Source organism: Aythya ferina, assembly GCF_964211825.1.
Source record: "Aythya ferina genome assembly, chromosome: 6".
Taxonomy (NCBI): domain Eukaryota; kingdom Metazoa; phylum Chordata; class Aves; order Anseriformes; family Anatidae; genus Aythya; species Aythya ferina.
The window spans coordinates 16,487,949-16,506,176 of record NC_140303.1 but is presented as its reverse complement, the minus strand read 5'-3'; the positions used below and the strand labels follow the sequence as shown (position 1 = coordinate 16,506,176).

General features: G+C 39.8%; 1 protein-coding gene across 5 annotated transcripts in view; it reads right to left on the bottom strand.

Annotated features, from left to right (window-relative positions):
- Positions 1–18,228, bottom strand: part of PIKFYVE (phosphoinositide kinase, FYVE-type zinc finger containing) — a 61,517-nt gene that overhangs the window by 17,170 nt on the left and 26,119 nt on the right. For all 5 annotated transcript variants that reach the window (XM_084524824.1, XM_084524821.1, XM_084524820.1 and 2 more), the window contains 11 exons: positions 13,767–13,829; positions 11,626–11,755; positions 11,160–11,340; positions 9,810–9,884; positions 9,043–9,150; positions 7,621–7,761; positions 7,048–7,174; positions 4,801–5,987; positions 2,640–2,740; positions 1,401–1,472; positions 726–897 (listed from right to left, as the gene is read on the bottom strand). In XM_084524824.1, the coding sequence (XP_084380950.1) occupies positions 726–897; positions 1,401–1,472; positions 2,640–2,740; positions 4,801–5,987; positions 7,048–7,174; positions 7,621–7,761; positions 9,043–9,150; positions 9,810–9,884; positions 11,160–11,340; positions 11,626–11,755; positions 13,767–13,829 (2,357 nt within the window). The remainder of the gene's footprint in view (positions 1–725; positions 898–1,400; positions 1,473–2,639; positions 2,741–4,800; positions 5,988–7,047; positions 7,175–7,620; positions 7,762–9,042; positions 9,151–9,809; positions 9,885–11,159; positions 11,341–11,625; positions 11,756–13,766; positions 13,830–18,228) is intronic.

Here is an 18,228-nt window from a genome sequence, read left to right as displayed (position 1 = left end):
TTAAGCCAGCATAAGTACGTGAACTGAGTCATTTGCATGGGTAATTAAGATGCTTTAAGTTTGAGGCATTGCATGAATCTTGTTTAATTAAGCTTCATTCTTGTCTTAGAAGGCTCTTAAGATTAACAATAAGTTTGGCCAGAGATGAGTATCCAACTGACAATGTTTTCTTAGCTAAATTAAAGAACAAGTTTCAGATAGTACACAAATCTTGCAACCTTGTGGTTTTTCATCTTTCTAATGAAGATTTTATTTACTTTCTAATGACTACTAAAGGAAGTCTAGACATCACACTGACTCAATACAGACTGTCCAGTCTAAAATAGATTAAAGAACACCAAGTGGTTTTAGCCAATTACTAAGCCAGTAGGCCTCAGCATCTGCCCTTCCCTATATGCACATTCTTCTGATGCTTGTATAGATTCACTGCAGGGAAGAGACAATGCTCTTTGTCTCTTAAAGGGAACTCTATTTTTTCCATGTGTCAGAAATTTGTTTCCACCACACTATGTCTGTTTCACCCTCAACAGCCACAATTCTACAAGTTTCTACAAGAGTGATTTGTAGAAACATGAGAATATCTGTACTAACAACAGGCTTTGTACAAGTTTAGCCACAGCTCCAAGGATAAGCACTTTCTCAAAAATCCACTCTTTCCATGCACGCCCAATCACAATAGGAATACTAAATTGGAATAGCAATAATTCTTAAGCCCTCATCCTTACCTGTTTGCACAGTCTACACCAAGAGTAAGTAAGAATCGTGTGTTGGTACCCAGGAACTGGGGAGTCCAGCTCCTTTAACACGATTTGCACACATCCTTGCCCATGTACAAAACGACGAATGTGGTGAACCATTGGTGTTTCACAGAACATGCTGGGGCACTGGTAGGAAGGCCTTAAAGAGAAAGATGGAAATGCTTATGATCATACATTAGGCACTGCTGAAGAGCTGATTCAACACCTTTAGTATGCTTTTTAACGTCACAGTACTATTTATCTTTACTGTAAAAGTTTCCTAAGCCTTTAATGAAGGCTGTTTCTGCACAGTTTCTTGTACTCTATGAATTTACAACTCTTGCTTTGTAATCCATTCCACTTATTCTACCTTAATAATGGAATAAATAGGCACAAGGCAGAAGTAGGGAAGTAGTGGATGTATTTGCTTGTAAGAAGCGAGCATGAGGAAGTAAAACAGGAACCAGGTTTAAGAGCTTACTACAGCATGCTCATAAAGCAAAGGGAGCAGCAAATTTAGGGTGTAAGCTTTCCTAGAATACAACAGGCTCATGCTAATCTGAGTGCACAGGAAGTAGGGTCTATAAAGAAAGTGTCAGTTCAACCTCACTGAGCTGTTAAAGGCTTTTGGTTTGTTTAGAATGAGATTTACTATTAATTCACCTGAAACAGTAACGCTCCAGAAAAATCCCTAGTGTCAGGTCATTTTTCCCATAGAATTCCATGGTCACAATCCTAAAGCAGAGAAAAAAAATAAAAGCTTTAGAGGGAATATCCTGCCACTGCTGGCTGTGCAATAGCCTTGAAGTACACAGATCTGTACCTTCTGCTTGGTTGTTCTCAGCCCTGCATACCAAAGGCTATTTTTCCCCACCTCTTGACTACTCTTCCCGGTTCCCTGCTGTCGAGTTTGCTAATAACGAGATTTAAGTTCTTACTAGAACAACTTTAAACTTAACATTTAAAAGTGGAACACAATTCAATTGGTCTTTTGAAGATCACGTTCAAGAACACCTAGGCACAGAAGTCTAGGCACAGCTTGAAGCCTTGGATATTAACATTTAAACAGGGGCACAGACAGTACATAAAAAAATCCTAGAAATCTTATATAAAATTTAAGAACAGCTTTAAATTTAGTAACAGCTTTAATTTCTCAGAATCTGAAGTGACCAAGCCACTTGAAATGCATAAGTAACAATTTAAGTCTCAATTCAGACATTTCTAACTATCACTGCTTTATACCCCTTTATCACTTCTTTTTAAGAAGCTCAACATTTTTTTTGTTCATTCCTTAGCTTTTACAGAGGAAGATTTAGATTTCCTGTACGAGAGACATCTCTGTATTTTCACCTGAACTAGGTGGAAGACCCGTCCAAGGAGCTATGCTAAAAAAAGTCATAAATTGCAACATAATCGACAAGTTATAGCCCTCTAAGCTAAAACTACAGTTAAAGCTTAACCTTGTTAACTTTATGAGACAGGAAGTACTATATTCAAATACCACTCTCATATAATACAATTCAGAAGTAGTCTAAGATTCTTCTTCAAGATTTATTTTTGGGCTTGGACATTCTTCTTTGTTTATATAGAGTAACTCTTCCACACACGGCTGCAGTGTCCTTGCTACACTCACATTACTCTGCAGTCAGAAGTCCAACTAACACATTCAGTTTCAGGCTGAGCTTTCTCCTTCATACCTGAGGGATTAGAAAGGCTGTGAAATATTGCTCTGGACCCACCTAATCAGGCAAGATGAAATTTTGGCAACAGTTCCCATTAGAAGATGGTCACAACCTACCAAGAAGTCCTCAAAGAAGTACTTCTATGAAGTGAGCACTAACCTTGCCTTCAGAAACAAAAAAAAGATAACTACACATGCTGTAGAGTAGTAGTTTTTCATACCAGGGGCTAACACAGGCACTTGGAGCATTGCTGGACTGCGCAGAAGAGCTACTGAAGAGAACACAGAGTCTCTGATGGTTTACTGGACTCAGACAATCCACCTGGTAGAGAGAAAACAGCTCATTCACTGGTTACAGACACCTCCATCCACACACATAACCAATGACAAAATATTATTCCAATAATTTTATTTAAGTTTAAAGCCCAGTTTGTTCCTTTTCTACAAATTAATCCTAAATTTACCTGAAGCTCAAAGATAATGTAAGTTCTGTCATTTTTTAGAAGCTATAACTAATACATATAATATAAACAACTTAACCATATTATTGTGGAAAGGAAAACGGGGGGGCAAAACAGAAACCCAAACCCCAAGACAGATGTCCAGAGTCTCCAAGACACTGAATGGTTTAGTGCACCTTGGAGTCAAGTCTTTGCCAGTATATTACACCTCAGTTACTCATTGAGACTACAGGACTTCAAACTTTCTGCCTTTTTCTATAAAGAGATTTACCACTCTGCTACCAGCATGGAACCATTTCCACTTTTACTCCCTACAGAACTATGGTGTTACCAAATATTTTTGAGGCTAGAGAGCAGCCCCACAGAAAGGAATCCAGGGCTTCTGGTTGATGGCAAGGTGAATATGCATCAATGTGCGCTGGCAGCCAAAAGGGCCAGAAGTATCTTGGGGTGCCTCAAGCACAGCATTGCTAGTTAGTTGAAGGAAGTGATTTTATCTCTGCTCTGCACTGGTGCAGCCTTATCTTGAGTACTGCATGCAGTTTTGGGCACCACAATATAAAAACAACATAAAACTATTAGAGAGCATCCAAAGGAGGGCTCCAAAGATGGTGACAAGTCTAAAGGAGAAGACATATGAGGAGCAGCTGAGGTCCCTTGGTGTGTTCAGCCCAGAGCAGAGCAAGCTGAGGGGAGGCCTCATGGCAGCCTGCAGCTCCCTCACGAGGCGAACAGAGGGGCAGGCGCTGAGTTCTGCTCTCTGGGGACAGCGACAAGACACAAGAAAACAGCACGGAGATGGAAGTTAAGAAAAAGTTCTTCACTGAGAGGGTGGTCGGGCACTGGGACAAGCTCCCTAGGGCAGTGGTTATGGCACTGAGCCTGGCAGAGTTCAAGAAGCATTTGCACAATGCTCTCAAGCCCCATGGTCTGGTTTTTGGGCGGTCCTGTGCAGAGCCAGGACCCGGACTCAGTGCCCTTATATCTTCCTTCCAACTTAGGGTATTGTTTGACTTTATAATTTTATTTATAAATTTATACAGAACAGAGCACTTTGATCTAGAGCAACAGCTACTCTTACAGCTTGAGAGATTACTGCCTGTGAAGCTACATAGATTTACATTTAGCATCAATTAAAAGGTGATTTCTACTCATGAACTTAGGAGCTGATAGTGGCTCCAAAACGTACAACTGCTACAAGACCAGTTCTGCTACTCTTGACTGACTTTTTTCCTACATAGCTTCCAGTGCGAGAGAAGTCCCAATACATTTTCCCTCAGATGCAAATTAGCAGTGGTCACGGCAGTTTTCCATGCCTTTGTTTTTTGGTTCCAAGTACACACTCCCTTACATGGAAGTTCCTAACAAGATCCCACCCTTTCCATTAAGAGATTCTCACATTTCTCCAGATCACCCAAACTTTTGCAAACAATCAAATACTTCCATGTAATTACAGCCTACTGCTGTTTCCATGACGCTAATCCCTCTAAAGAGGGCTGAGCATTACACTTTTAGAAATCACCAGTACACGCAGCAGGGAAGCTCAGTTTCAGAAACAAAAGGGTTTTTTTTCCCCCTCCATGTATTCATTTTCATGAATCAGTTGTGTGCAGCTGAGCTGAACAGCCAATGTACTAAACTGATTATGGGCTGATTTTGTACGCTTCTCAGGATAAGAGAAAATGGAGCCTCACAGGCTTTACCCTTCTCAGGGAAGTTTTGCAGTCTGTTTTGCTCTCTCATATCTACCTAGTACTTGGTTAAATTGGTTTAAGTGCCCAGAGCACTGCTATCCAAAATGTAGATTTGACCCAGTCACAAAAGCCTCCAGTTTAACATTCAGTATTAAACACTTAATGTTCTCTATTACCAGGAAAAAATAATATAACTGTGTTTTCAGTAGCATAGTTTGAATCTTTACCTTATGAGACCAAGAGGATTCACTCTGAGCCAGTCCTTTCTCATCCTCTTCAATCCTGCAACCAGTTTTTCCAGTAGGGACACTGGACGCATCCTTACTTTGGGCAAAGGGATCTGTACTTCTCTGTAGAATCCTCCCTCCTCTGGCCCGATAGTCAGCCAGCATCCTGGCTAAGCTCTGGCTATCACCTAGATGCTCTGCTATTCTAGTGTTAACCAACTCGTGGGAAGGCAAGATTTGTATAGCCTTGGTTTGTATACTCCCATTCATCCCTTGTAATCCAGAAAGATCCCGCAATAATTGTCTCTTCCTCCTACTTTCCAATTCCTTGTATTCCTTATTAAGGAGAGGAGACCAATAAACTTGCTCAGGGAAGTATTCTCGGGCAGGGCATCTCATGCCTTTTTCAGTCAAAAGAAATGGTTCACGGAACACCATTACAGGAGAAATACAGAGAATAACATCTTTCAACTCCTGCTTAAAGGCTGCAGAGTAAGTCTTGAGACGATCCTCAGAAGAAGTTACCTCTTCTGTAACATATAAACCACTATCATCCTGGAGAGGGTCTCTGAAGACTCTCATTTGACTCTTGGATTCCTGCAGATCATCTGCCTGTTGAAGAGGCTCTAGTGGCTGGCTATCCAGAGTGACCAAGTGCTGGTCCATGCCATGGAGGGGCAGCAGAGATGTTTCAGGTATTGCAGGAGGTACAGAGTGGAACACTGGAAATGACGAGTCCAATTTGAGGTGCTCCTGCTGTTTTGAGGACATCGTTTCTAGCTGACTGTTTTCTTGGTCACCTCTCTCAAATAATCCTCTTTGTTCAAGCAAGGTGACCTCATGAGATGACACAGACTCCGAGATTGCTGGAAGCTTTTCAGAGGAGAGTTCAATGTCTCTGACTGCTGTGCTGAAATCCTCACCATTGAAGAGGTTCTGTTGTTCGTTTTCATCTCCTGGTTCCTCAATAAGGGAGTGAAAAGAGGTGTTTTTTGTCAGAGTAGGGGGCATAGCAAACTCGTCCATAAGGAAAGAGATTTCCAGCTGGGAATGATAAGCCACACAGACCATGAAGATCAGGATCTCTTTCACACGGGCCAGCTCATACTCTGCAGCACCACACAATTTGATAGTACAGCCCAGGTGCTGGGGACACCCTTCAAAGAACATCAGTGTTTTTGTTTGATCTACAAGGAAAATAAACAAAACCAGCAGAGTTAGGATGACAACCTGCTCTTAGGCATCTCACACACTGAATAGACTGTAATGGAAACTGGGAGCAAGGAACACTGGTAGCACATTCCAGCTGCAGAAACTTATATAAAATGTACTGAGATATTTATTTTTGCAAGCAAAGCATGCTTTTGCTAAAAACTCCTCCTGTTTCACGAAAAAGTCACCGTACAGTCCACAGACCACATAGAATACAATCTGAACAGATTATTCTACGATCGCTGCAGACTTGGGGACAGGGAATGCAGTAGTGAAGCAAAAGAACCATTATCCTCCTTTGCATGTTTACTCATCCTTATGCATCACAGCTTACAAGACTGAGTGAAATTTAGTAGTTGGAAGGAGGTAAGGCAGACCTGAAGGAGAAGAGATGCAAAGACTATATTGCCACAAAAACTGCATCCACATTTGTGTGCCAGCACCATTGATGATCTGCCAGGTTACTTCCTTTGAAGACTTCCACTACCTACAGGGTGTTACAGAGGAAAAGGAACCTGGTTTCTCAAACATGTGCAATGAAAAGACAAGAGTAGAGTAGGTAGAGTGCACAGTTAATCGATAAGAATTTGCCTTCTTGAAATGAGGAAGAATTCTTCATGGTGAGGATTGTTAAACTGCTAAACAGCTGCCCAGATTGGTTGTGAAATCTCCATTCTGCAATATTTTCAACATTTTGCTGACAAGTCCCTGAGAAATCTGATCTTGCATTGTAGTTAACCCTTCCTGTTTTGAACAGGATGTTAGACTAGACAATCTTCAGGGCAGTGGAAAGAACCAGTCTAATTAAAATCTAGCATCTTTCACCTTACCAAGAATGGAAGACCTTGTACTTTTTGATGAAGTTTGTGTGCTCAGACTTAGTTCGCTGTAGTTCCAAGATGTAACAGAAGTACAGATGAATAGAAAAGATAATACTTGATAACACAAAGCACCCAACAGTTCAAACCTTGTTAACAAGAGCAAAGCGTTTAGCCTCTTACACACACAGACCAAGACACATTAAGATTTACTCACCGTTGGGCAACTGAAACACTTGCATATAAAATTTATGGCAGGTTCCCAAACGTGGTTTAGTTAACAGTTGATCCATTGACATCACTAAGTCTCCCTGGGTCATTCGACTTACTCTGTCTAGCACTTGCTGTGAAAGTGAAAGAGAAAAAGTAAGAATCTACAGTGCAAACAAAACATTAGTATTTTTTAGATGGCTCTAAAAAAACATGCCAGTACTATCCAGGCAACCTCCCACTTTGTGAGGTAAACTCTGGATTAAATCCAGTCATTCACAAGCACACCCCAATACATACAAAACATAGAAAAGCAGTTTGGCAGTTATTACTGGTGAGAGGGAATATTGTAGCATTTGCTACAAATATGACTCAGAGTTAACTAAAACACAGCCAGGGTACAAAGACCTGCCACCAAGGGCACAGCAGAGAGTAGGTAGAGATTAGTGAGGAAAAATTACTTTCTAGGTCTGTTTTGTCTCCTTGGAAGTGAAGACCATTAAAAAAAATACACTTCCTACAAAGAAGAGTTAGAGATCCACCACAAGATACGGTCTGATGTCTGACATGAAACGCTCACCGGCTTGACATTGATGACAAGAGTGATACCATGCTCCAGCAGCATGTCCTGCGCGATTCGGGACACAGTCTTCTCAACAAGGACCAAGTTGGGCCTAACGTCAACTATCCGCTGTACATAGTTCTTCAAGAACTCCCTTTCCTGCAGAAAGAACAATGCATGACAATTAAATAGAGTAAACCTGTCTAAAAAAAACAAATTTAAATGCTTAGTATTACTTTCTCACTTATATATTGACCTTTCCTATGGAACAGGGAAACCAGCTACCCAGAAAACACCATCAGTTTTCCATTGTGCACATTTCCGCACCACCCAGTTTATCAGTAGTTTGCTATATACCCTAATCAGGTATAATATAATACAGCTTCCCAAGTCAGGTATTTTCAGTTGTGTTATTGTGACTCACGGTAGTCAAGTTTTAGAGGTTCTGGGCAAAAGAAAGGTACCACAAAAGCAGTTTGCCATCCAGCAGAAGCTGGCCTTTTCAACTGAACTAGTATTTCTGTAGTATTCTCCACCATATAGGCCTTAAAAGCAGATACACAAAAGCTTATGATCACATTCTGAAGCAGATACTGAAACAAACACAGCAACCAGCAGTCAAAAAGAACAGTAGATACCTCTACATTGTCAAGACAAAGGACAGGACTCAGCTTTAGCTTTTACTGGAAAACCAGCTCACTCTTCAGAAGTAAGTTTTTATATCTGTAAGTCTGTCTATTAAGCACCAAATGAAAGCGGTCTTAAATGAATTTTAAGGAAACAGACAAAGATGGGAAAAAAACATGGCCCGAGCTCAGTAAGGCACCAAATACCCAAATTACAAATATCCTACCAAAAACCTGAAAACTGATCCTCAGACTAATTACTCAGAGTAATGCAGTACATTAAAGAGCATCCGCCCATTTCAGTGTTTTCATACACAAGCACCTCCCTGCTCTCAAGGGCTGGGCACCTGTTCCAAAGTGACATTTTGTAGTTCATCACTTCTTTAGGTTGGGTGTTGTCCCATTTGTTCAAGCTTGACAAAGAATAATGTGGGTACAACTGAACTCTCACTTATACTCACTTCTTAAGTATTTCTCTGCACACTTAAGCCATGCCTAGCTGTGACTTTCTGAACTGTGTGTTCCTTACACAGTCTATCATTAAAAATGAAAAATGTTTCTTAAAATTGTTAATTGTAAGGATCAAGATCTACCAGTATGTGTAATTCTTGATGGCAAAAACCCTCAGAAGACTACAAGTCTGTACTCTATTCAGTGCAAAAGTTTTCCTAGCTAGCTGTTAAAGGAGGAAATCTCTTTGGTACACAATCCCAATAACTAAAGTCAACCTTACATACTGAATAATCAGATGTGCACTTCAAAAGGGTGAATCAGTCTCAGGCAACTTCAACCATGAACAAAACCATGCTCTTACCTGCAGCACTATGGGGTCTATGCAGGTAAACTTGGTTTCTTCTCGATAGAGGTACTCAATTGAGCATTTCAGCAGAAGAATTTTGGGATTTTTTATGCAAGAGTTCATCTAGGAAAGAAACAAAACAGTTAGAAGACATACAGCTGGAAAAGTAAATAGGAAAAAAAACATATCAGACTACCCGTGACTGTATTTAAACAGAGGCATCTCAGTTATTCTCTACACCAACTATACATTTTTCTTTTTTATGAGCATGTTACACCCAGTTCTTGGAATTTCACAGCTACTCTCCAGTAAGAGTGAAGTGTTGGAAGTTTCTGCAGTCCCCTCCCAACTACACCAAGTCACACTAACTCTTCAAATACTTTGGAGCCTCCATTCAGATCACTTCTACTTTGACCTCCAGCTTTAAATAAAGTTTCACTTGTACTGTCAAAGATCATGACCATAAAGGTCTTTTTTTTTTTCAGCTAACCCTTGGGGTAATCATTAGATACATTCTGGAGCGATAGGGGCGGAAAAAATATTTTGCTATACATGCACGAGGAAAGCCTTTTCTCCTCCCTACACTAGAATCTGAGACAAAAGAAAACAGCTTTGAAAAGAAACACATTAAAACACGTTCTCATTCAGGTGCTGTGCAAACTGAAAAAAGCCCATACACCTCCAGATTAGTGAGAAAAGCCTCTAGTGCAAAGGAAGTCATGGGACATGTGTTTCCTCATCATGCACTATAGCCAGCACTCAATTAATCCAGTCTGCATTACCTTTTTGTGGGCAACATTCTTAGTGCAAACAAATCCATTCACCACCATGGAGTCAAACTTCTTTCCACCAGGAATCTAACAGAGCAAAGGAAGCCAAACACTTAGAACTGTTATACATTCCCATAACTTAAATGTTGTAAACCTAACAGAATAGCTATTGTGGCTATTGTGCAAACTTCATCTATACCCTCAATTACCAGATGAAAGACCAGATGCTGTCATGCTGGACATACAACTTTTCCTTTAAAGTCTGGTAAACTAGAAACAACAACATGAAAGCAAGTATTAAGTTCCAGGATCTCCAAGATCCTCCCAGCAAATACGTATTTGTGAAATCAAGCACACTCAGGAAGACAGTAAGGGAATGCAAGTTTCTACAGGCCATCAGGAGCATATGCCTTTGCACATACCATTTTCACTAATAATGGACAGGAGTTGTAATGACAAAAGAGAATAAACAAACCTCTACTTACTATTTGAACACAAGCAGTTGACTGGTGTGCCTAGAGTCACAACCAATCGCAGGAGTAATAAACATGAAACAGATTCCTAATGACATGTTTCAGAGAACATTTCTGGTACTGGCATATATAAATACCTATGAGAGTTTTCACTTATGAACATCTGCTTTTTGAAACTGTGCTTCAGGACAGGCAGCATCAGTTGTTGCTGCCTCAAGAGAGCCTACAGAACTGTCAGGAGTGACACAAGGCTCTCCTCATATCTTAACTTGCTTATGCAATGCAAAAATAAGCCTGAGCCTGTGAGCCTCAGTGAGGCTACTTCCTTAGAGGTTAGTTTCACATCAGCCTCTGAGAAGAAACTCTGCGTGCCAAAAATCCAGCCATACAGTTCAGCAATGTCATGTCTTTGCCATCTGGCAGACCTAAATGCACTATCCCATAACAATCAAGTTTTCCTCCACAAAAAGTAATTGCAATTAGCATGGGAGGAGTTAAATCCTCCATAACAGGGAATTACAGAGCAATATATTGCTATACAGAGTCTTGAAATTTACTTATCCCATGTTTAGTACCTCTCCAATCCAAGCATAAAACAAGCAGACGCCCAAAAAGGAAACAAGTCATTACAGAGGTGTTGCTCTTTCCTGCCTTCTGCAGCTTACAGCCTGAAAGAAGAGGCCAGCTCCAGGGCATTAAAACACCTTTCCCAGGATACAAAGTTCTTTCTATACAACTTTTCCTAGAAACCCACATTATCTAAATGCCATGTTGGCCAACTACACCACTGAGCATGCTGAGGGGAGTGGGGATGACCCTTCTCTTCAAACAGCAGGTGCTGCCAGCAACTCCATACTTTCTTTCCCTACATTCAGTGTCTCAAACTTACTTTTTTGATGTGGACAAACTGGCGGATATCCATGTCATCATCTCTGTTCTTGACATCAGGCCGTACTGTCTGAACTACCTGACAGACCACAGGTACAATGATATCCCTCCATGACAGGGACAGGGACTCATTGTATAGAAGTTGCTGAAGCAGTGCCATCATGTGGTTGTGATTAGCAGAGCTGTAAAAAAGAAAAAAAGTGAAAAAGATACAGAGCAGAGTTCAGCTGAAGTCACCTTTCAGAAGTTACTTTCAGAGAGTGGACTCTCTGGTCCTCTGTTTCAACATAGAAAACCACATGGAAGAAAGCAATCAAAATAAACTGTAGAAATGCTGTTTTCTTAATGCAAATTAGTTCATTGTATTGTCCACAGAAGATCAAGTCCTACTGAAAGCTAGTGGAACAGGAGGACTTCAGAAATGGTTACTCAAAATATGCAAATTCTTTTTTCTATATTTTTCTTACAGCAGCCTTTCCATGGCTTGTTTCTCCCCATTCTCTTCCCTCAGCAGATCCAGGTTGCTATGGTGCCAGCCTAATGGTGTGAAAAAGAGTTCTTTGGACTTCTCCTCCACTCTCCTATTGAATAATGACTCTGCAAGAGATAAACGAACCTTGTTAATGTAAAATTTGTTGTTGAATTCCTTCACCTTTCTGAAAGGCTACCTAGAAAATGAAAGAATTTACTAAGACGTAAGTCTAAGCCTCTTGAAAGACTGAGTTTGAGAAGTCATGGTAATAGGAGACTGCAAACAATATCAAGTACAATAGTTGTGAGTACACTGAGGAAAAGAGAATTAGTGAAATTCTTGTACTGGTAGCATACAGCACATAGTTTAGTTCCAGAAGAACAAATTAAGACATGAGAAAACAGAAGTTATATCCCAGTTTTACCCATAAATAAGCAGCAAATTCAAAATACATTATATATTTATAATACACAATCATAATGCCTTTTAGGCTTAGAATATTAGTCACAGGCACTAATTTGATCCACAGAAAACTGTTGCTTTAAAGACCTATACATGTAAGTGGCAGTAGAAAGATCAAGTTAATCCATTCAGGCTGCAGTACAAGTAGCCAAAATATCTTGGTAAAGGTCTTGTTTAGCATGTCTGCCAAACACATTAAAAAAAATACTATGCTACTGATGAACCTTTACATGACTTGTAGCCCTGAACCAAACCACCACCCCCCTTGCTAGTCTGGTGCAGAGTGAGCTGCAAGCAGGCTGGCTCAACTAGCCTAAGCCACAGTATTTGATACAACAGAATTCTCTTTTCTCTCTGAAGTTTAAGAATTTTCTGTAAAGAAAGTAGCAGAAGTTTTCAGAAAATCTCAGCACATCTTCTCATACCCTTTCACCTATCATATACTCTTCAGTATGTTAAACAGGACGTCAACAAAGGCTGTATCCACTAAATACTTTTTTTTTTTTTTTTTTTTAATTCTAAGCATCAACACACTATTTATTTCTGGTTTTGGAAAGAGAAACCATGTTTCAACAGTGCAGAAGAGTCCCCACTTAGAGGGGGTAACTGCTACTTTCAATCACTGTTTAGTATGCCTTGAAAACATCCTGTGTTTTGCATTACCAAGATTAGAGGTTATTTCATTACACAGTAACTCTTTTCAAATTGCAGAAAACTAAGTTATTTCCCACATAGGTATTATGATATTCCAAATCATAACTTCCCCATTCACATAATGGCTGACTATATTACAAATCTTTTATGCTACTGGTGTGTAACTTCTCATCAGCAAGTATATAAGTCTTCAGAGTTCAAGCTTAAAACAACTAAGAGTGCATGATCTGAATGCAAAATCCTTAATAATAACCTGAGCAGGAATACTGGAAAAAAAAATTTACTTCTTCCATGCACTCCATACTCAAAGTTGTCTGTATAGAAGATAAGAGGAATTTAAGCTGGGTTTCTCCTTTTACTCCTCTCCTGCAAAAGTTCAGTTAAAAGCTAAGTATTAGTTTAGCCAAAGACTTAATTCTTCTGGCTGCACAGACACTGGGATTTCCCCATTTGTTTCCTTCTCTCCTTTGAGCTCACTAAAATCAAGAATATCAAATGGAAACAAAAATCCCACAAGTGCACCTGACTACAATATTGGAAGGCAGATGATTTTACAACTCACAACTGTGTCTGATCACATTTCATTTCAGAAGTAGTAGTGCTGGTGACCAGAAATCCAGAAAAAAATGAGATGAAGCTTTGAATTGCTCTGTAGAAGGAGTGCAATTAATCCTATCACATCTTTTTTTTTGCACAGAAAGTTAGAATTGGTGTCTTATAAATGTTTGTGGGTGGGGAAGTTACAAACAAAAGTGATGAACCCTGCTACTTACACTTACTTTAATAAAAGGTTGAGTGTTTTTGAATGAAAAATTTGAGAAGTGAAAGAAATTTGAGCTTGTAAGCACATTAAAAAACAACCAAATATAGTCTATATACCAGTTTTGCCACAAGTAGCTTCATTTTTACTATCAAGAAAATATTTCTAAAAGGTCAAAAACCTGTTAAAGGACTACTGAAGAACTTGCATAATTATATTAAAGCACGCACACAACTGCAACATTTGAAGTTTCCCCTTACCTTTAATAAAAGCATCACTTATAGAGAACATCTGCTGCCCTCCGTTGTCAGGATTCAAGTACTCTGAAAGAAAGGAGAAGAGGGAGATAGGCGGAGACAAAAATGACAGGTTATACTGGTATGCCCATATAATTATGATGTACACGCCCACACCAGAAGCAGCAGCATTACTCATGTAAGCATTTAGTCATCAAGCTGTTGCTAAATCAGTGAGTGATCAAGACAAGAATATCCTCTCAGTCTTGTTCTATCAAAAAGCTCTAGGAAGACAAGAAAACACTATTTATTACTGCGAAGAAAACAAGGAAGCAAAGCAGAGATGAGCACAGACTGAACCAGCCCTTAAAGAGTCTGCTCCCTCAACTGGCACACACTTCTTAAAGATCTGAATACAGTTGTGTCAGGCTGTGAGAAGACACCATGGGAATGTCCAGACAGCAAATGGCCTCCTCATTCTGATCTAAAAATGCAGCTTCCGAAGCCATTCTGATCTCACACTCCAATAAAATATTTTGGTGTTATCTCAGACTCAGTGAGAGACCAGCCTTAAGATTTATCTTGCACAGTGAAGGAAGCAAAGGCAGTTTACATTTGGGAAATCAGATGAAGCTCTACCTACTACACTTCTTTAGCTTGCTAGATCACCACAACTAAAATAGCACAGTGATCTTTCAAGCAGACCGTCTGGCTACACAAATCTTGTTTCCTCTAGAGACCATTAGCCTGTTGTGCATTTAGTTTACTAGCTTCTACAAGAAGGGATTTTAGTAGGAAAACAAACAGTAGCTCCATTTCTTATGCAGTGTGACCATTCATTATCACCTTTCCTGAGGACAGTCCAGACTTACTGCCACAAACAATGCAAAGCCAGGCTTCATACTCCAACAGAAAGCAACATGAAGTTGACAAGACACAAGCAATCACAACTCTCTGAACAGCAGCATTCAAGAGACCCTTTACATACCACCATTTTAAAGATCTGAGCTTGTCTGCAGTTACCCAGTTTGAAACCACATACTCAACAGATGATCAGTGCTCCAAACTTAAGGGGCACAACAAGGAGGTGCAAGTATCTGTTGCAGCTCAATGGTTATTTGCAGACTCCTTTCACCTCTTACTTAGATTAAGCATTTAGTGTTAGAAGCAACCTACCTTATTATATAAATTGTCTCACCTTCAGCATTCACCCACAGCTCCACAGATTAGCTAGAAAAAGTCATGGCAGACTGCCCCTATGCACAAACATGTATACCAACACCTCGAACCCTCTCTACCTTGCAACAGCCTCAGGGCAGAAGCTCTTACTTTAAACGCACTGAAATTAGATCTGACATATAACCCTGCCTGGCACGGCCAAAGCAGGAGTAATCCCTAGCTGAAACCTAACCTCAGTTTTTCTCTGGCCAAAGAAGCAGGTGACACCTTCAAACCAAGAAAACTTCTCAAAAATAGAGCTTCACCTCCTGTAACTTTGCTTCCTTCCACTTGTGTCCCAAGGGAAGCTCCTGACAAGGTAAGAAATCCACACCTCTTACTAGACCAGAAAGATAACACACCAATAGGTGCGAGTGGCTAATACACACAATTCTCACCTCACATCATCCCTACTTTTATCACACTCCATGGAGGGGAAGAACAGGACACAAGGACACCCAGAGGTTCCCATGGCATATTTTCCACCCTGTTTGCAAGCAGTTAGCTGTTAATAAATTATCATATATACTGCCCTGATCAACTTCCCTTCCCCCCCCCAAAAAAAAAAAAAAAAAAATCACCTCCCCAGAATATACAAATTCCTAAGTCTAATATTTAAGGGAAGCCAATACCACAATGCACACAAATTCAAAGGTCTCCAGTGTAAACCAGCAAGCACCTTCTTAATAGGAGCTCTTTTGGTGCACCTTCTGACAACCGGACTCCAAAAATCTTCTTTCCCTTTCCTAGGTAGATGCTGCCATCAAAAACTCCCAAAACACCTGCCCTACCAGGATCACAGATACTCGGCTGCAAGGACATTTTGAAAATAGTCTCCCATATTGACGACTGTATCCTCTTTGAAAACTGCAATTAAAAGTAACATTTAAAATAAATTGATCCCATCACTAAATCTCCTCCCCCAATTTAAATACAGAGAGCAGTATCACTTGGTTTCCAATTTTGATACATCCCAGAAAGTACCGTTATCTTTGGGTAGATGATACTGTAAATGAGTCACTATATTCGTTTGTAAGATACTACATGCCAGCTAACTTAGAGTCACTAGAATTTCACAGGAACACATTGGACATTAGTCAGCCTATAACATCATAAGAAGTCCTGCCACTAGACCCAGACTATACACAAATCACTGTTATACACCTCAGCCAGTATATCACAGGCTATTGCTTCAAATCAGCTGATCTCTGTGACCAGTGAAAATTGCTGCATATCCCTTAATCAGATGAAGAAACTCAGTAACCACTTAGATCAAAGTTAACCCACACTTCTAGCACTGATGTTTTACCCCCTCAGTACTCTCCTAGTGACTGTAATTTACACAACTGTGAGGAAAAGGAATTACTACACTCAAAATGTGGACATCATTTTCAATTTTGCTTCATTTTTCCAATGAAAATGAAATCACTGTCACCTAGCCTAAAGACAAGGCAATTAGGATGAAATCTAGCCCTTTGCTCTTGACATAATTGGCACAGGGAAGCTACAAACACAGTGCCACTGAGTAACTGTAAGTGCTCTGTTATTAAAATAAACATGTCCCATTTTGTATAGAAGTTTAACTATCTAGTCTTGACTGTCTGAACAGTATCACCATAATAACCAGCAATACCTTAGAACATACCTTTTGTAGAAAATAGCCTGTGTTTTCAACTTACCCTGGCCAAAAGTCTTTGCTTTCACTCAGACTTCAATACGTTCGGGAACAAAGTTTTTAAAGCCAGATATTTCATTACCTTGTGCAACACATGGTTTTGTCCTATCTAATTTTCGGAAGCCTTCTACAGCAAATATCTGAGTACCTAAGAAATTTCAGTTTCCCTGTTGCCAGGAAGCATTTCCTGCCATTTTAAATGTTGGCAGTCATTTTAAGTTGTTGCTTCCTGGTTAGTTCTTCCCACTAAAGACTGTCAGGATAGAAAGATAAAACAAGACCTGCAATAAGTCCTCTGTACCTGCAAAGGGTACCAATTTTTCCAAAAACTACAGAATAATATTTACCTCTCCACAACGTGTTTTAACAACTGACACCTCCACTTTATCTGAATTCTAGGTGTATTACTGATATTTTTCTTCTTAAGGGAAATCCATTCTCTTAAACGGAATTGTTTCCAGTATTCTACTATAAACTACACTCCTACAGAATAACCTGATTAAGGAACCACACATTTCAGGAACAACTAAAACACCAGATAGCTGAGATCCAAAGACAGCACAGCGCTGTCAGTACATACAATTCAAAAAGCAGAAGTGTCTTTCCTTTCAGTTCCCTCACTACACGTACTTGCCTTCTCTGATGATCTTCTTTGAGCGCTCTGTTGTTAAGATCTTTTTCACAAGAGCTTCAGTTTTGGCTATGAAAAGCATTGACCTAGTTAACAGCTTCTGAGAGAGGTAGGCTCTCTTACGTTTCCCCTTCATCACGTAAAGCTTTTTGCATAGAAAGACCAAGATGCATCCAAAACCAGGATTACTGCTCTACAAGTCTTTTAACGCTAGCCACAGCCAGTTTCAAAGCAGCTGACTACAGCCTGTTTTAATGCCAACACATGCTGATAAAGATAAACCTACTACAGCTGTAAATTCATAGGACACTGCAACACACCTGGGCCTTGTTCAAGCTCTCTTAATCCAACATCTCTCTTTCCTAATAGGAATTCCTTGTTACATTTTCCCTCTCCACATTTTTGCTTCCCTTGCAGATGTATTAATTTTTCATTTGTTTAGGTCATGAGCTGGAAACAAGACAAAAGGTACCATTAACAAACTGTTGTCAGTAGTGCTGACAACTCTCCCTATTTTAAGTCATTGTGATCAACTCAAATTTCAGAATTCCTGTGCTCCTTTTTAAGGAGAAGGGGAAAATAAAAAAAAAATCAGTTCTTCTAGATATATTTTTAGCAAATAACAAAAGGGTGACTTGAATAACTACTGATAAATGCTCCCTCTAATTTTCCTCACTCTCCCTCCCTAAATATCTAACATACATAGCAAGTCAGCAGGTAGTATTTCTTCTCCCTCCTTCTCTTCAGAGAGAATTTCACAGTTTCAGAGAATGCAATCTGTATGTAAGCATAAAGCTAAATCTTGTAAACTGATCCATGTTAACAGAAGAGACCTGCTAGACTTCATGGAAGGATGAACTCATTAGAAGGAGTTCCAGTTATTTAACACTGGATCATCTTTTAAAGTTGGAAATTCTGTAGGGGGGTGTTATGGGAGTGGAGACATAATTAAGAATAAGAAA